At 41.2% G+C, this 20,108-nt stretch overlaps 2 protein-coding genes across 7 annotated transcripts in view; one reads left to right on the plus strand and one right to left on the minus strand.

The window, feature by feature from the left end:
• Window positions 1–1,422: 1,422 nt before the first annotated feature.
• On the minus strand, window positions 1,423–18,812 carry LOC111952365 (caytaxin). Of its 3 annotated transcripts, XM_023970957.2 has the most exons (13): window positions 17,163–18,812; window positions 14,909–14,998; window positions 11,192–11,250; window positions 9,547–9,798; window positions 9,028–9,201; window positions 8,241–8,343; window positions 7,843–7,974; window positions 7,378–7,464; window positions 7,147–7,245; window positions 6,758–6,793; window positions 4,984–5,067; window positions 4,378–4,442; window positions 1,423–3,675 (listed from the first exon to the last, which is right to left on the minus strand). In XM_023970957.2, coding segments are annotated over exons 1-12 (1,152 nt in total). In that variant the 5' UTR covers window positions 17,165–18,812; the 3' UTR covers window positions 1,423–3,675; window positions 4,378–4,408. The 3 variants fall into 3 exon arrangements, with proteins under 3 accessions (XP_023826725.1, XP_023826727.1, XP_023826726.1); XM_023970959.2 differs by lacking the exon at window positions 14,909–14,998; XM_023970958.2 differs by lacking the exons at window positions 14,909–14,998; window positions 17,163–18,812 and adding an exon at window positions 12,275–12,528.
• A 119-nt stretch (window positions 18,813–18,931) lies between these two features.
• The window catches only part of LOC111952366 (zinc finger RNA-binding protein), a 38,498-nt gene continuing 37,321 nt past the window's right edge, over window positions 18,932–20,108 (plus strand). For all 4 annotated transcript variants that reach the window (XM_023970960.2, XM_023970961.2, XM_023970962.2 and 1 more), the window contains exon 1: window positions 18,932–19,017. In XM_023970960.2, coding sequence (XP_023826728.1) covers window positions 18,965–19,017 — 53 coding nt within the window. In that variant the 5' untranslated portion in view covers window positions 18,932–18,964. The remainder of the gene's footprint in view (window positions 19,018–20,108) is intronic.

A 20,108-nucleotide genomic window follows, 5' to 3' on the forward strand; every position in this document is an offset into this window, starting at 1 on the left:
GCACACTCTTGGCATTCTCTCAACCAGCTTCACCTGGAATGCACTTCCAACCGTCTTGAAGGAGTTCCCACATACACTGAGCACTTGCTGACTGATTTTCCTTCACTCTGCGGTCCAACTCATCCCAAACCATCTCAATTGGGTTGAGATCAGGTGATTGTGGAGGCCAGCACTCCATCACTCTCCTTCTTGGTCAAATAGCCCTTACATAGCCTGGGGGTGTGTTGGATCATTGTCCTGTTGAAAAACAAATGATAGTCCCACTAAGCGAAAAACCAGATGGGATGGCGTATCAATGCAGAATGTTGTGGTAGCCATGTTAGCTTGGTGTGCCTTGAATTCTAAATAAATCACTGACAGTGTCACCAGCATAGCACCCTCACACAATCATACCTCCTCCTCCATGCTTCACAGTGGGAACCACATATATAGAGATCATCCGTTCATCTACTCTGCGTCTCACAAAGACACGGCAGTTGGAACCAAAAATCTAAAATCTGGACTCATCAGAGCAAAGGACAGATTTCCACCGGTCTAATGTCCATTGCTTGTGTTTCTTGGCCCAAGCAAGTTTATTCGTATTGGTGTCCTTTCGTAGTGGTTTCTTTGCAGCGATTCGACCATGAAGGCAAATCGCCAAGAGTGAACAAGAACACTTTTTGGGTTACTACATGATTCCATGTGTTATTTCATAGTTTTGATGTCTTCACTATTATTCTACAGTATATAAAATAGTAAAAATAAAGAAAAACGCTTGAATGAGTAGAAGTCCAAACATTTGACTGGTACTGTAAATCAAAACATTCAGAACAAAATGTATTGTACCAGTCTTTCATGTAGAAAAAAATCTGTATTCCATTCTCCACATATGATAGCCTACCAAGGCCATTGCATATGCGTTAGTTCAAAACACCACAATAGTTCTCACACTACTATGAGTAAACAGATACAGTATTTGTGTTGCGAGTCATACATGACTGCAATTGTTTTGATAGTGCAGCCAATTACATTGTCCTATGTCATTTGCTGAAGGCCATTCTTAATTTAGATCCATGTGTGTGACTGACCAGTGACCAACTCTGCCTCTGTCACTAATACAGCTGAGCTGATAACTGCTGTTTAGTTTTTTAACAGAGCCGGGAGGCTCATGTGATACTCGTCAGAGTGGACGTGTGTGTCACGACTGTGTATTAATAGCTTCATTTGAACCCCAACAAGCACCTGTTCGGGAAGTCCAACATGGCTTCAAGTTAACTCAGTGAACGCCTGGACACCCTTACTTTTATGGTAATGCAAATGTAACTGTAATTATCTCAACAAGTTTGATTCAAGTGAAAGCTATCCATACATTCTGAATGTGTGAAAGATATGCATTACAGCAATGTGTCAATTAGAAATKGAAGAATACAGATCACAGAGAGATTGTTGGGTGGAACAGTTCATTTTTTTATTTACATGGAAGAATTTACCATCACAATCTAAAGAACAAGGCTAATCTTTGATCCCCATTTTAAGCTTTGCATAAAAATAAAAAAGCTAGATACAGTATGCTAGCAGACAAATTACCCACTGATCTCTTTCAAATCATTCAGTGTAATAACATATTGTGCTTTTAAAGACTGAAAATATGATTCATATCCTTTTTTGGATGCTCAGGGGTTGCTTTCCATGGAGAACATTTACCAAAACAAAATACACTACTGTCAACAAAATCAGTTTACTACCAATGACTTGGAAAAAGTCCCAGTAGTCAACTAAGTGTTAAGAGAATATATTTTTACATTCCACATCATAGTTTTCTGTGTAGAATTTGGTTGAAAGATAGATAGGCACTCAGAGGAACTGACATTCCTTGGAAAAGGGCACTATCCCCAGCAACATTGGGAGACTACAGAAGAACTCCTGCAGTTATGTGCCTTGTTTAGGCCTACCTTTTGGTGGGATAGGTATTTCAAAGGCAAAATAAACGTTCCAGTGTTCGGAATGTTTCGTAAACTTTTCTGAAGACATTTTCTTACTCTGTCCTTTGAATATCGATAACCTCTAGTCCAGCCCATGATCATCTGCACAATACCTGTCCACAGAAAATGTCTATCTTCAATTTTACATGAATCAAGGTACAGTAACATTTTGAAGTTGGATGGCTTTTCAGAAACATCTAGACATTTCTCATCATCATACTTGCTATAGATGTGCATGCCTAGACAGGTAACCAAATATACATGAAATTGTACATACTAAATGCACAAAAATGTCGATAGCACACAAAAATCTATCTTGAGTTACATACAGTATTAGGAAGCCAACCTGTCCCCAAATATACACAGATAGATTCTATGCTAACCATTTAATGACAATCAAATTCAATAGTGCAAAACAACACTTACATTACACTGGCAAAACATCATGTATGTAATTCTTACAAAAATAAAAACTCTAACACTACCTCCCCTTTACCATCCATTAGGTGAGTATCCAATAGAAGATTTACAGCTAGTCTATTATCTTATTGGACATCTGAAGGGACATTACAGGCTGGCAACATGTTGACATGCTTTGACTGTACCAAAAACAAAGCACAATGGAAAACTTATGTGATTAAATCACAACATGAATGACTAAAGTAATTTAAACTAAATGCTGTCCTCTTGATTACAGTCAAAAACAGCAAATGTCTTGTTGGTCTTACTTTCAGTGTGCCTTCATATTCATGTACAGACAGAATTTGTGCGGCACATCAGAATGTAAGGTACATGGGTAGGTTGGGCACTGAATGATCCCCAGACCAATCTAGGAATATGGAACAAWGGCATCAAAATGATTCATGCAACACAGCAGATTAAAAATAAGGCCTGTTTTAGGAGACATTATGAGGCAAAAACAAAGCAAAGGTGAAGGCATCTGATGTCTCGCAAAGCCTTCTGGTCTACACAAGGAGTAGCATTGCGCTAATGGGTGAAAGATTGTTTATTATGCCACAGCATACACCATTGCTGAGCTCTCTGAGAAGCATTGCTTGACTCTCTCTTCCCTCTTCTTCTCCTCTTTGATCATATCCTCCTCTCAGCAAACACTACATCCTCAAGTCTAGTCTACCATGGTCCCCGCAAGAGCCTCCAACACATCAAACAGGTCTGATTACCTGCCTGCCTGCTACTGACAGCTTACACCAGTTACAATATGTCCTGTGGAAAATGTTCTACAATATTCCTGTTTTCTTACATGTCCTGTGGAACATTTTCTTCAATATTCTTGTACGTTTTCCTTACATCTTGACTAATGCAAAGGAATTTCACTGTCACACTGGTATCTATATTTGAAATGGATACAAAACTCATGGTGGGAACTTGGGGGTTCAAAAGTAAATGCTTCAAGCGGTCGTAAAAATTAAGTAACATATGCAGTTSTACAGTCTTTGTGACAGCGAGAGTACCTGTCGGGACTTTCCTTCCTTGGAATGTCCTGATGGAATCAGTCGCAACCTAAGATCTTCAGAGGAGTGTGTGTGTGTGTATGTGTGTGTGCTGGGGGTCAGGTCGGTTCACATCACGATGGAAAAATCATTATTCTTTCTTCAGCTTGATATTGATAAATTAGGAAGTATTCTTAGACTGGTTGGCCTTCCTCTTGCTTCTTACAAAACATTGTTTTCATGCTCCAAACTTCTTTCAACAACTGCACAGATTAAAAAAGACACTGTCATTAAGAAGGAGGCTAATGATTTAAACAACTTGTACAAGAACACACTTTTCAACATGGCAGACTAGATTCACTGAGCAGTTCATTCAATACATTTGGCCTTATTGAAAAATGAGTGGGGCTGCAACATGCATGACCCCTTAACCCCTGAAAGTCCCATGATGACACAGTGAGACACACACACTCTTACATTTACATTTACATTTAAGTCATTTAGCAGACGCTCTTATCCAGAGCGACTTACAAATTGGAAAGTTTATACATATTCACCCTGGTCCCCCCGTGGGGAATGAACCCTGGCGTTGCAAGCGCCATGCTCTACCAACTGAGCCACACGGGACCTCTTCACACGTCCACTCATTAGACCTGGCTGTATGCACTTGACAGGTCATTCCTTTATAATAGCATTGCGGACTGACAGGGTCTGATTCTTAAAAAACTGAGCAGGTGGACATTACGTAACAGTAGACGTTCAAATGGTGCTGGTGGTTAACATCTGTTTAAGTGGTTTAACGACCACAGAATTATATTTTATAACTAATTTAATAGGATCTCTATGGGCCTGGCTCCTGCCAAAGGCTGCCAGTGGATACCATATGCACAGCGTACAGTGTATTTATGAATGCAGTGCCACCTTGTGGTCCCTATGAGAAGAGCAGTGGAGTGTTGTGTACTTACCATGAGATGAACATAGAGGAAGAGGTCCTTTTCAGATTCCTTGCTCTGCGATCATTGACTTGGGCCTGCAAATGACATGAGTATGAATAAACATGTCTCTGTAACATTGTTTCCCCATCATTCCCTTCTACATTGCTAGTGACAGGAAATATTGCTTGACCATATGGACATGTTGACTACTGCTTGGTCTATACCAGGGATCTCCAACCTTGGTCCTGGAGAGTTACTGGGTATCCAGGCTGAAGAGGGAGTTAAAGATCCCTGGTCTATACGATATTATAAACTGGGTGGTTCGAGCGCTGAATGCTGATTGGCTGACAGCCGTGGTATATCAGGCCATATACCACGGGTATGGCAAAACCTTTATTTTTACTGCTCTAATTACATTGGTAACCAGTTTATATTAGCAATAAGGCCASTCAGGGGTTTGTGGTATATGGCCAATATAACACGGCTAAGGGTTGTGTCCTGGCACTCCACTTTGCGTCGTGCATAAGAACAGCCCTTAGCCGTGGTATATTGGCCATATACCACACCCCCTCGTCCCTTATTGCTTAATTCGGTTATCACACACAGGCCATTGTAGTGCAACTGTCTACTCCCTACCTCTCTGCCTTGGCTGAAGAAGACTCCTGTGGGTTTGCCTGCTGCTGMTGTTGCTGCTCCTGCTGCCGCTGTTCCTGCTCCATCCTGTACAGGCAGAGGGACACAATACAGATGTAGGATCTTCATTTGATCACCCTGGAGGAAATTTAAAACTTGTAGTTTGAGGTTTAAAAAGGCTTCTGATGTTTGTAATTTACACTTTGACATGTCAGACATGATTTTCCCCTACAAAAATGTCCATTAAAGTATCAGCAAATTGATCAGAAATACAGTGTAGACATTGTTAATRTTGTAAATGACTATTGTAGCTGGAAACAGCAGATTTTCAATGGAATATCTACATAGACGTACAGAGGCCCATTATCAGCAACCATCACTCCTGTGTTCCAATGGCACGTTGTGTTAGCTAATCCAAGTTTATAATTTTAAAAGGCTAATTGATCATTAGAAAACACTTTTGCAATTATGTTAGCACAGCTGAAAACTGTTGTACTGATTAGTGTTAAAACCTCTTAAGGATAAGCCCCTTTTTTWAWWTTTTTGCATAAAATGACAAATCTAACTCCCTGTAGCTCAGGCCCTGAAGCAAGGTTATGCATATTCTTGGTACCATTTGAAAGGAAATACTTTGAAGTTTAGGGAAATGTGAAAGGAATGTTGTAGAATATAACACAATAGATCTGGTAAATGATAATACAAAGAAATAAGCAACCGTTATTTTGTATTTTTTTTGTACCATCATCTTTGAAATGCAGGAGAAAGGCCATAATGTATTATTCCAGCCCAGGTGCAATTTAGATTTTGGCCACTAGATGGCATCAGTGTATATGCAAAGTTTTGATCCAATGAACCATTGCATTTCTGTTCAAATTGTTGTATCAAGACTGCCCAAATGTGCCTAATTTGTTGATTAAACACCAGTCTCAACGTCAACAGTGAAGAGGCGACTCGGGATGCTGGCCTTCTAAGAAAAGTTGCAAAGAAAAAACATATCTCAGACCGGCCAGCATCCCGGAGTCACCTCTTCACTGTTGACGTTGAGACTGGTGTTTTGGGGGTACTATTTAATGAAGCTGCCAGTTGAGGACTTGTGAGGCGTCTGTTTCTCAACCTAGACATTCTAATGTTCTTGTCCTATTGCTCAGTTGTGCACCGGGGCCTCCCACTCCTCTTTCTATTCTGGTTAGAGACAGTTTGCTCTGTTCTGTGAAGGGAGTAGTACACAGCGTTGTATGAGATCTTCAGTTTCTTGGCAATTACTCGCATGGAAAAGGCTTCATTTCTCAGAACAAGAATAGATTGACGAGTTTCAGAAGAAAGGTCTTTGTTTCTCGCCATTTTGAGCCTGTAATCGAACCCACAAATGCTGATGCTCCAGATACTCAACTAGTCTAAAGAAGGCCAGTTTTATTGCTTCTTTAAATAGCACAAAAGTTTTCAGCTGTGCTAACATAATTGCAAAAGGGTTTTCTAATGATCAATTAGCCTTTTAAAATGATAGACTTGGATTAGCTAACACAACGTGCCATTGGAACACAGGAGTGATGGTTGTTGATGATGGGCCTCTGTACGCCTACGTAGATATTCCATAAAAAATCTGCCATTTCCAGCTACAATAGTCATTTACAACATTAACAATGTTTACACTGTATTTCTGATCAATTTGATGTTATTTTAATGGACAAAAAATKAGCTTTTCTTTCAAAACAAGGACATTTCTAAGTGACGCCAAATTTTTGAACGGTAGTGTAAATCAGATGTAAATGTATTTTACCTTTCTCTCCGAGCCTTGATCCTCTCCTCCTCAAATCTGTAAAAAGAAAGAAAAATCATACAATTCCTATTCCTATCTAAGTCCTTTTCAAGTTGGAATACAGATCCTATGTTTAAATGTATTCCTTGGCTGAGAATAACATAATTAACATATCAATTCCCATTTGAAAAACTTTGATATTTAAATGTCTTCTTCTATGACTTCTTTACTGCCTCAAAGTCTCTGCCAGGCATCCATGTCTTTTCACTGAAGGAATAATTATTTGCTTGCAAGTTTACATAATTTATTAGTCTACTCCAGCAAAATTGTAAATCCCTGAGAGTCAGTGAATGATGGTGGGAGCCAAGTCTTCAGCTCAGTTACGCCCCATGATGGTTGATGATACTTACTGCATTACACATTCTGGGACCTGCACATGTTCCATGGGGACTATCTCTGCCAGCTCATCCAGACTGTGTACATACTGGATCTTATTCATAAACTTCACACTGCAAATAACAACAGGATACAACAACAACAAGTTATATTGATGTTTTGTGTACAACTATAAATTGTCAGTCACTGTGACGATATGCATAATATAACTGTGTTATTAATGTGTCGTTGTGTTGTGTGGTCACCTGATGAAGGGCCTGGATATGGCCAGCACAGTGCGGATGAACCAGGTGGGGTGGGCAATGACCAGAGACTTCAGGTTCTTCCTGAGCCTACAGAGACAACAGAAATAAGCAGTTACAGTTTAGTAATTTAGCAGACGCTCTTATCCAGAGCAATTATGGTTCAGTGTCTTGCTCAAGGGCACATCGACAGATTTTTCACCTAGTCGGCTCAGGGATTTGAACCAGCATCCTTTCGTTTACTGGCCCAACGCTCTTAAACGCTAGGTTACCTGCCGGCAGTTGAAATAAGGAAATACAGCTTAGTATGAGTGAATCCCTTTCCCATTGACTGCCAGTAGCTCCATTAACTTTTCTTAAACTCAGTTGATATTTATGTCATGCACGTCCATCCTATGTCAACAGCATGAACAATCTCATTAAACAAGCTGTTGTTCAGTAGTTAGTATAAAATATAAATATCCTTACCTCCTATCAATCATCTGATAGCATTTCTTTAGCCATCCTATGCCTGGCATCTTGCCCCGCGGTGTGGCTCCATTCATGTAGATGATCAAATAGTCCTCAGCCACCAGCATTTCTAGACTGCTAACCACATACCTGAGATGGCAATGTGGAAGGGAAAAATATTGAGATTAATTTTATTTCTGCCATTGCAAGCACTAACGAAATCTCAATCAGGTTATATTTTCTGGCAGTGTAAATGTTCAATCCAACATTCCTACATGATGTATGACATGCTCTCTCTGAAGACTGTTTTTTTTAATGATAGCATGTTGTGCATGATAACCTAGTTTAATATGTCACTACATAGCAAAGCTTTCTGATGGGTGCCTCATCATATTTTTAATAACACAGTTACTCACAGGAAGAGGTTCTCCATGATGTAGTGGTAATCTGCACAGCTGCTGTCGGGCAGGTAGCAGGCTGAGAACACTATGATGGCATTCAGACCCTCACCATAGTAACCTGCAGGAGGAGAGTAGAGCCGTTTGTGTCACTATGTTGGATGCACAGCCATTTACAGATGTAAACTCAGTTTGAGATTTAATAATTGTTACCATGTTGGCAGAGAAAGTTCCATGACAATTAAATGTTAATGAGTTTAACTATGTCGAATCGAATTTCAAAAATCACTGAAGCTGGAGACTCATATCTCCCTCTCTAACTTTAAGCACCAGCTGTCAGAGCAGCTCACAGATCACTGCACCTGTACATAGCCCATCTGTAAATAGCCCATCCAACTACCTCCTCCCATACTGTTATTTTTTCTTCTTCTCCTTTGCACCCCAGTATCTCTACTTGCACATTCATCTTCTGCACATCTATCACTCCAGTGTTCAATTGCTAAATTGTAATTATTTAGGCACTATGGCCTATTTTTTGCCTTACCTCCCTTATCTTACCTCATTTGCACACACTGTATATATACTTTTCTATTGTGTTTTTGACTGTATGTTTGTTTATTCCATGTGTAACTCTGTGTTGTTGTTTGTGTCGCACTGCTTTGCTTTATCTTGGCCAGGTCGCAGTTGTAAATGGCCTACCTGGTTAAATAAAGATTGAATAAAATAAAAAAATAAAAAATATGTATACAGTTTCTATGGCTCTGGCTGGATGCTGTTGTCTGGATGCTGTTGGCTGGATACTGACCCCCATGGGTGATGACGCGGAGATACGGCCTGATGACCTGCATGTCGATACGGTGCTCCTGCTCCCCGATGATCACGGTCCTCCACAGGCGCCCGTTACCCCCCGTCCCATCAGCACAGTCTTCCTCCTCTCCGTCACCAGGCCCTGCTTTGGCGATGGCCACCGGCGTGTCATCTGGACATACATAGTGGAAAGTTGAAAGGTGTTTATGCTACAATGTGAAGCTAATGTATTTGTATGAGTGAGACAAAATGTATTTATTTTATGTCATCCACCTTTGTATTTCTCTTCAGTATCTTAGCTTTTGTGCTGTTTGGCTGTGGACATAAACATTAGTGTACCACGCAGCTATTTATCTAGCCGAAGTGGGTGCCAGACCGTTTCTGCGCGAACTACATTTAGCCAAATAACAGGTTGTCTAAAGCAGAAAGACTGGCACCCAGGCTACCAGGCTGGCAACCAGGGCTGCAGGCTGGTACCAGGGCTACCATTAATCCATGCCCCATGAGCCCTACTCACCTTCCCACTCCAGCTCATTGCCATTGGTGATGAACTCCAGAGAGTCGTTGTCGTCGGGGGTGTCGATGTCGTCGACGTTGATGTCCAGGTCGTCGGGCGTATCCAGGAAGTCGTCAGACAGCAGGGAACCCTCGCTGTGGTCCAGGGACAGGTTGATATCCGGGGCCACTAACGTACGGCGCTTGCGATGGGTGGACACTACTCCACCTCCGCCACCTCCACTTGCACTAACATTCAGAGAGTTGGGGGGAGCTGCGGCAGAGGAGGTGAGACTCATTAGTAACTGGTAGTGTACACACATAACGTCCAATTGAATTCACAGTTGCAGGGTTTATGAATTAGCATGTGAAAAAAGGGTTTTAAAGCATCAGTGTGTGAGGCAAGGCTTATTGTCATAAAATAATATATATTTTTTTAAACAATATATTTAGTGGCCTTTTTAACAATATAACAATCATCAGCAAAATATGACAATTGGATAATGCCCTGTTATTCATAAAGTAATACTGCTGAAGTTACTTACACTGTATACAGAAAAGTATGTGGACACCCCTTAAAATTAGTGGATTCGGCTATTTCAGCCACACCCGTTGCTGACAGATGTATAAAATCGAGCACACAGCTATGGAATGTCCATAAACAAACATTGGCAGTAGAATGGCCTTACTGAAGAGCTCACTGACTTTCAACATGGCACTGTCATAGGATGCCACCTTTCCAACATGTCAGTTCTTCACATTTCTGCCCTGCTAGAGCTGCCCTGGTCAACTGTAAGTGGAAATGTCTAGGAGCAAGAATGGCTCAGCTGCGAAGTGGTAGGCCACACAATATCACAGAACAGGAGCGCCGTGTGCTGAAGCGCGTAGTGCATAAAAATTGTCTGTCCTCGGTTGCAACACTCACTTAGCGTCAACAACTGCCTTAATTTTGCTTTGGCAGCAGCTAATGGGGATCCATAATAAATACAAATACAAATCTGTCAGTCCGACGGACGAATCTGGGTTTGGTGGATGCCAGGAGTACGCTACCTGCCCCAATGCATAGTGCCAACTGTAAAGTTTGGTGGAGGAGGATTAATGGTCTGGGGCTGTTTTTGCATGGTTCGGGCTAGGCCCCTTAACTCCAGTGAAGGGAAATCTTAACACTAGAGCATACATATATACCTTCTAGACGATTCTGTACTTCCAACTTTGTGGCAACAGTTTGGGGAAGGCCCTTTCCTGTTTCAGCATGACAATGCCCCCGTGCACAAACCGAGGTAGATACAGAAATGGTTTGTTGAGATCGATGTGGAAGAACTTGACTGGCCTGCACAGAGCCCTGACCTCAACCACATTGAACACCTTTGGGATTAATTGGAACGCAGACTGCGAGCCAGGCCTAATCGCCCAACATCAGTGCCCAACCTCACTAATGCTCTTGTGGCTGAATGGAAGCAAGTCCCCGCAGCAATGTTCCAACATCTAGTGGAAAGCCTTCCCAGAAGACTGGAGGCTGTTATAGCAACAAAGGGGGGACCTCCATATTAATGCCCATGATTTTGGAATGAGATGTTCGACGAGCAGGTGTCTACATACTTTGGCCATGTAGTGTAAGTTAATTGAGGTCCTTAATGCCAGTCACATAGTCTTTTAAAGTTACTCACAGGCTTTGTCATCGGTGAGACCACAGGAAGACTCCATGTCACCGTCCTCAGGAAGTGGTCTGAAAAATCAACACAGAGGCACAGCATTCTGTCAGAGCCACAGCCACACACAATAGCATGACATGACCGAACCCTAAAGCCAGCCAGTCAGACTTTATTCAAATAAACCAAACCCCAAATAGTCCTGGAAGCACACTAGTACAGTATCACATCATTGCAGATGGTGCAAAATTAACATATGCCAGCAACCTATTGTTCACCTAATACCTTTTTTGCACTTGGTTAGAGCCTGTAAGTAAACATTTCACTGTAAAGTCTACACCTGTTGTATTCGGTGCACGTGACAAATAAACTTTGATTTGATTTGGTTTGAATCATGTCAGTGGGGTTGTCAGTGATCTGGCTCAGCACCACAAAGGGAGCACAGAGAGAGAGGCTGGATGGTTATTAGCATCTCCCCAGGGAGCTCTTTAGATTATAGCACTGCCATGTTGAGAGGAGGGAGGGAGAGGCGGTGGTATGTCAAAACCCCCTATTCTCTGTACAGGGAGGCAGACACACTGTTAGGTTACCCCTTAACACGAGGTGTAATTTCCCTTGTCACCTATTGTAATGTGAAACAATGAGGACGAGAAGGAAGAGGGGAATCAAGGGTATAATACAGGGGGAAACAACAACAACAACAACAACAACTTCAACTAAATACCAAGAGGCACAAAGGTATACAGTTCCACTTTGCTGCAGAAGCCTAAGATATCCTTTCATCTTAACATCCCAGGGTGAACAGAAAGTCCATAACAGAGTGTTGCCAAAACAACATGACTGGCAATAACAAATGACAAGAGCATCCGTTACTCTGCATGGTGTCCGACCTAGCGTCCCTGAAGACAGACTACTGCTATCACTACTGACAAGCTTCCATTGCTCAATAACCATTTTCCTACATAAAATGAAACCCATGAAGAAGAAATTAAATAGGATTGATATCTAACAAAGGGTATTATAATCCAAAATGTCAAGCAGTCAGGCCATATTCTTCTCCTAAAATGACGAGGGCTGAAATATCATATCATAAGAGCTTACCTTATGAAAAAGGAGAAGGATGATTTCAAAGATGATCCAGGCAATTAATTGACTTCACAACCCTAGATCCTATAATATTATGCATTCCCTTATCTCAGTCGATTATAGTGAGCCTCAGGCACATCATCCTTCAGAGCTGCTGCTTTTCTCTTCCTCCTCTTCCCTAAAGCTGACTTGCCACCATTTTCCTGGTGATGCTGTGTTTTTGACTCCTGGCTGCATCACACGACATAGCCCACTGCCATTTAATGAGAGCTGCACATGCTCCCTGCCTCCACTCCCTCAGATGGCAACCTGGACTCAGGGGTAGACGCAACATAGTAAATGTAAAGCCGGGACACTCCAATTAGTATGATATGTTACTTTCGTATGGTACTGTATGTATTCATTTGTGGATGTCCATCATTCATTTCGTTTGATATGTTATGAATTGCGATTCATACAATATTTTCTGAATTGCAATTCATACAATATGTTATGAATTTGCAAAAGTTATTATATGTTACGATATCCAAGTTGTTGTGGCTAACATTAGTTAGGTGGCTAGATGACTAATACTAATGGTAGCTAGGTGGCTAACGTTAGCTAGCCTAGGGATTAGGGTTACTGGTTAAGGTTAGGGTTAGGAGTTAGATTAAATGGTTAAGGTTAGGGTTAGGGGAAGGTTAGTTAACACACTAAGTAGTTGCAAAGTAGCAAAAAATTWGTAAGTAGTTGCAAAGTTGCTAATTAGCTAAAATGCTCAAGTTGTCCGTGATTAGATTCGAACACTCAACCTTTGGCTTGCTAGACGTTTGCTTTATACGTCTACCCATCCACCCCAAACAAACACCCTACTTTTGATTTTGCTTTTAGTAACCTTCTGTCTTATGTAACATACCAATTGTAACATATCATACTAATTTGTGTGTCCCGGATTTACTTTTACTATATTACGTCTAGTCTATGTGACCAGGCTGCAGATGGAGAGCGAAAGGAAGCTGCCTGGTGTCAGGATGCTCTCTCTCTCGCACTCTCTCTCTTTCACTCTAGCTCCTACAGAGCAAGTATCTGATCTCCGTGCACCTCATAGTGACATTAAAGGGAGATATAACCTTCTTAAATCAAGTTCTCTTTGTAATTCAGTTATTCAGTTATTGGAGGCCAATTAATCTTTATCAATGCAGTGTTTGTGAATGTTTAAGGCACATACTATTGTCATATAGCTATTGTAATTTCAGAGAAGGTTGATTTCAGTAGATGGGGTATCTGCTGGGTATCCCAGTCTATAATTAGACCAGCTGCAAGGGGCTAGCCCACTGGGAAATCCTCAAGCACATTTTGCTGAAGCTGATTATAGTAATTCAACAACAAACATCTCTGCAAACATGAGTCATTGTCATCTACCAGTTGTGATGAAATGCCATCCACCCATCACATCTCCTCAGTACCGATGCCCAGGTGTTAAAAAAACCCACACACAGTAACATTCTAAAGTGTTATTTTTTACGGTATGATTATTCTTGCAAAAATTATAAACTGGGTGGTTCGAGCCCTGAATGCTGATTGGCTGACAGCCGTGGTATATCAGACGTATACCACGGGTATGACAAAACAGTTATTTTTACTGCTCTAATTACATTGGTAACCAGTTTATAATAGCAATAAGGCACCTCGGGGGTTTGTGATATATGGCCAATATACAGTACCACGGCCAAGGGCTGTGTCCAGGCACTCTGCGTTGCGTCGTCCMTAAGAACAACCCTTAGCAGTGGTATATTGGCGTTATACACAACCCCTCGGGCCTTATTGCTTAATTATAAACCGGGGCGTTTGAGCCCTGAATGCTGATTAGCTGACACAAAATTACTTGTKTACTGTTCTAATTACCTTGGTAACCAGTTTATGTAAGGGATCATCAACGAGGGGCTATGTGTTCTATGGAAAATAATGAACGACGTGGAAGGTGTGTTCCCCGACCTTCCACGGTGTTGCATTATTTTCCAGAGAACACATAGCGCCCCGAGTTGATTGTCCCTTTTATACTGTAGCTATAATTGAACATATTTGCCACTAGAAATGTTATCACTTGCCAGTGGAAATGTGTTCAACATCCCTGAAGTACTGTAGCTAGCAAGTTTACTAGATAGCTACAGTAGTTGCCGTGGTAACCAAACAAATAAACTTGCTAGTTTAGCTAACCAAACCATCAGTCCTAGCTTGCCATTATGAAAATCTACAATGCAAATAATGTTTTCAATTCAACTTTTGCTTTCAATAGCAGCTCAAATATAGAACATGTAAGAATGAACTATAGCCATTGAATTCTAGCGTGCAAATATGCCGTGCATTATAGGGAAATAATGCATGCTCTAGAATGCGCTTCAAGCCAATCAGAAACAAGTATTGAACAATGCCATGACAACAAATAGCAATAAGGCACCTCGGGTTTGTGGTATATGGCCAATATACCACACCCCCTCAGGCCTTATTGCTTAATTGTCATCCTTGCGGTTACACTTTAGGCTACGTATACTGTACATACTGTTGGATTACTGCTGTAAGTACAATGTAACGGTGAGTTATTACAATTCTTGATACACAGTAATAAGTACCCTGTAAAGTACAGCATTATCAAAGTCGTCTGACACCCACCTGGGAAAGTCATCATCCTGCCACTCGTCTTTATACTCCATGTTATCCATTCTTACAGTCGCCTCATTCCATGGAGGGGAGGAGAGGGGCCTGCGGCACACAGCGACAGACCATGCATAATTAACTAACCAACAATAATCAATCAATCACTTGTTACAATCGAGCGCTTTGAGTTTTGGAAAAGTGCAACATCACAATTATAGTGATCACTGATCACCATCACTACTATTATTATATAATCAAATTACCTCAAACCAAATCAAACCAATCCTCAGGTATGAAGTGCAGGTGGCAACTTCAATAAGCCCATGTTTTGTGTAACACAGATAATTCCTCCATTATAAGACAGAGAATGAGTTTGTACAAAAGGAACAATGGTACAGTTATTAGGATTTATATTTCATTTATCAGTATTTATCATTTCAATTGAGAGGCTTAATCTAGGCCACGGGGCGTTTATCCCCCTATGTAGCATGTGAGGAACATGTGACTCAGGTCCCTTTGCAGCTTCACTCAAAGTCAATCACAATGAAGGAATTTCCTAGGTGGAATCCAAGAGTCCAGGAGAAATCAACTCTGAATCCCTCCTCCTCAGCTACTAATCCTCAGCCCAGTTGGCACCTTTTTTGATGTGTTCAGGTTTATCCTGTCTGTCTGCCACTAGTTAAAATAGACAGTGACAGGCCTACAGCGTAATAATACTGCCTACAGGTAGCTCAAGCTGTGTTAACATCATGTTAGTTAGTGCACCGTAGTGTAATCACTGACATTCTGTTTTTGAGGGAAATTTGTAAGTGTAACGTAGGTTTCAGTTTTCATTACCATCATCCACGGTGTTGAATAAGAAAGAGGCAATGTAATGTTATTAAGAGTCAGATAGATACACAGTATATTTACTGCTGAGGTTGTATGGTTCATTGCATTAGAATGGGACCGATGTTGTTTAATGGAACTGAAGTCCTCCTCTCTTTGTACCTCTTCACTCATGTGGAAAATCAACAAAGCCTGACTGGGGGTGTACTGAGTGACATACAGTAAGTTCCCTAGGTCAGCTGTGGACATATTTATAGAAACATATACACTGACGGAGGGCCCCTTAAGTACAGTACCGATCTGTGGGTAAGTGGCAACACTTACTCTGAGAATTCACACAACACAAATACAGCAAAAATAAATAAGGAGATAACACTACGATTTGTAAGGCAATGTCCTACACGCATAACAATGTTTCAATGATTGTTTACATCATGTTGTTGTCCGGAAATACTTTCAAATGAATTGTAAGAGGTACTATGTTTTTATAATGTCTTTGTAAAATCATATTAATTGTCAAAGATTAGTGGTTAGGTAGGTCAGGCTCTATATATATAATGTATACATCTACACCATACACACTCTCAGAGGCTATAGGGAAGTGTCCTTTATATCCAAGGGCATAGCAGAATACCCCAGCCATAACCCACAAAACATGTCACTTCGATTGAGTGTGCAACCGTGAGCCTTATTGTGTGGCCAGAATAATTTGCATACCCTCCTACACCCAAGTGTCTATGCCTAGTGAAGTAATACAGTATCCTATCCAAACTATAATTTGTCAAATGAAAAGAGAGCTGGCATGTTATCACGATGGAGGGAAGAAGAAAAACAAATTAGCATGAGAGGTGCTCAAAGTAATCAATTGCCCGCATCTTTCATTTATTAAACACTATGGATTGTTTTGTGCCCTCACTATAATGTCCATGCACAGATATTTATAGGATCCTAATACTTTAAGGTAAGACACTGACATGGTACTACTTTTCTGGAGGGCATACAAATGGAGGCTATGCCTGTAGGCAGGAAGGGTATTCAGTATTCTGCCAGGCATTTGAGTAAATGAAGAGGAATTATAGCAGTGTGCAGTATGCATCTGCAAGGAAAATGCAAGAGCAGAATACAATGGAAACAGTCTTCATTTATCATCTAATCCTACTGAGTTGATGTAATAGAAAATGGTTTTCATGAGCTACTATACATTTACCACATACACACACACACACACACACACACACACACACACACACACACACACACACACACACACACACACACACACACACACACACACACACACACACACACACACACACACACACACACACACACACACACACACACACACACACACACACACACACACTGTACAAGAAGTGTGTCATAAAGAGAGTAGAGGAAGAACGCAAGGGCATCTGGTCTGAGCGGCTGTAGTACTCACATGGGCAATAAGAGATCCTTTGAATCTCTTCCGTCCGTCTGTGCGTCCCTGTGCGTCCACCCACCTTACTCACTGATGTAAAGATTGGACAGCTAGGAATTGTAATCCTCCAGACCAGGGTTGATGCATGGGTCTAGTGAGGCGCCCCCCTCTCTTTCTACATCCCCTGTGTCAAGGCAGCAGCAGGTGTCTGAAGACAGGGGGCAGCTCTGTTCCCTAAACCCCCCTGGCCACCTCTGTTGGGGAAGGAGAATGTGAAAGAGACTGGCCGTGAAGACTGAAGTGACAGGCTCCTTTAGAGTTCCACTCAACCCTTTAAATTGAAGGCATCAATGCTGGTATCATTATGACTGTTTCTGGTTGTCTATTCTGCCCATGTAATTCTATTTATAATCTAAATCCTTTTGTGATAATCCCTCCTCTCTCCATCCCATAATAGCTATTTCATCTGTGCCAATTCCGCTTCAGCAGTTATACTGTACTATCGTCTCTGCTCATGTTGGTTTATTCCAGTCCATACTGGGATACTCCTCCTGTTCCTATCTGCCTGTTTATTCTAAAAACACCACAAATATAGTCTCTCTTTGTGTTTTTACTCCATGAGCTGCTGTGAATGGTCCTCTACGCCGACTGTTCCCTGGCAACAGCATCTCTCTCTCTCTCTCTACACTCAACACATCACCTCACCATACACTCACTTATTCAGTCTCACTCTCTCACTTCAGTTCTCCACCAATCATATCCCCCTTTCATCCACACATTTCYCACCCGGCTGCTTATGCTCCACCCATTCTTGTCCTTCCTTCTCCCCTTTTTATGCCCAGCTGCAGTAGTGGACTTTCCCTCTATGGAGCATTCTGCCCTAGGCAGCAGTGGTGGTGGCAGGCGGCCATTCAATGCCAGTGGGACACACCATAAGGTCTTATATGTGGCACTTGTCTGACCCTTAATACACGCTTAGTTCACCACTAGTTTAGTTGCATCAGTATGGACTCTGCACAGCTTGTAGATTTTAAACAGAATAGACTATAAATGTTCAGAAGCTATATAGGCCTATACGGATTGAAACTGATTTAAACTGAAACTCATTTGCTCTACACAGTGCACTGATAGGCTACCAATACAACATTTCACCATTCTATTTAGGATGGATATTTGCATGATTCTTACCTCTATATCTCTAATAGCCTACATTTTGCACCTGGTTATGCAAACCACCCGATCTCAGTCGCAGAAGCTACTGTTGGCTACACACATAGCGGTTTATTATTGCAACAATGTATCGAGAAACTGATACTGTTAGAACAGAATCTCACTCGAACAGAGTAGGCTACACATTTATAACTATAGTTTTAAACGGTGAAATACATTGTCCCAGCGCATCTAGAGTTACAATTTAAATCTGCAGTTGTTACATCCATTCTTTTAGATTAATTATATATACCCGTCGATTTCTTAAATAACTTCTAATGCCTCATGAGTTTAGTTCAACTGTCGTACCCCATCATAACCCAAAATATATGCTTGTTTTACTACAATGTTTGTAAACAATGTAAATGTTTWAAAAAAACACTATAGCCTCAAATAATGGTAAAAACGATCAATTTTTATATAAAGGAGTTCTTGCATCCATAGCTCCCTCTATTTCTCCAGGCCCATCCTTCAAATCAAAACAGAGGCGGAAGCTTTCCTTTGTTATTGTTTCAACTGCGAATTGTCCCTTTAAATGTCGAAGCATGCGCGCGATTGTAGATGACGGACACGTGACAGACACCCCGATTCCCAGTACAGTAGATTCCAAGATGGCTGCAAGCAATTATTATGGATTCACGCATGGTGCCGGTCCTCAGTACAGGTAATTACATCGATTCTGGGTATGGGTAGCATGCACTCATCTCGTGTCGTCGTCCCGTCTTATTGCGATGAGTAGCTATGCGTCATTGCTGGTGCGATATTGCAAGCTCGAGGCCTTGGGAGTTCATCGCAATGGATATGCTAGCGAAATTAGGTAGCCAGGCAAGCAGGTCCCAGTCTTGCCCGGCTAAGGAGCGCTTCGCACTTGGAATATAATTAAACCTCAAACTGTCTCATTAATTTGCCAAATATTAGTTATCGAGCTAGCTTGCTTACATTATTTGTGTAACAATCACAAACAACCAGTATCTTACTTTGGCATAATGGCTAGCTATCTTTTTTTCTAGCGGCAGGGACGCACGAATTAGCTGAAAGTGAGTTTCTGGTCAGTTTTATAATTTTGAAACTATCTACCTGTCACGTTTTTGGGCAAAGTGAATTTGCTGAAAACTTGAGCCACGTTCAGTTGCCAAACGATGCAGATATAAATACCATGAATAGAGCCGACAGATCGGATGCAATCCATGCTTAATAAAACATTGATCAAACCGATACAAACCGACTGTTTCCTTCTTGAGATTCAATTGACACATGAGCTGAATAGCCATTTTAGAGTAGCAACAATGAGGAAACAGTCGATTGAATTAACATTTCATTAAAAGTATGGATTTCAGCAAACAGTTATGCAACAACAGAGGACAAACAGGTAAAGTTACACGGTAAGGGTTTAAGAATTTACATTTAAGTATAGACGCATAGCAACTCAAAGGAGTCGAAGGTTCAGGTAAACTCAACTTTTAGATCAAATCWAATTTTATTTGTCACATACACATGGTTAGCAGATGTTAATGCAAGTGTAGCGAAATGTTTGTGCTTCTAGTTCCGACAATGCAGTAATAACCAACGAGTAATCTAACCTAACAATTCCACAACTACTACCTTATACACACAAGTGTAAAGGGATAAAGAATATGTACATAAAGATATATGAATGAGTGATGGTACAGAACGGCATAGGCAAGATGCAGTAGATGATATAGAGTACAGTATATACATATGAGATGAGTAATGTAGGGTATGTAAACATAAAAG

Source organism: Salvelinus sp. IW2-2015, linkage group LG26, assembly GCF_002910315.2.
Source record: "Salvelinus sp. IW2-2015 linkage group LG26, ASM291031v2, whole genome shotgun sequence".
NCBI lineage: Eukaryota > Metazoa > Chordata > Actinopteri > Salmoniformes > Salmonidae > Salvelinus > Salvelinus sp. IW2-2015.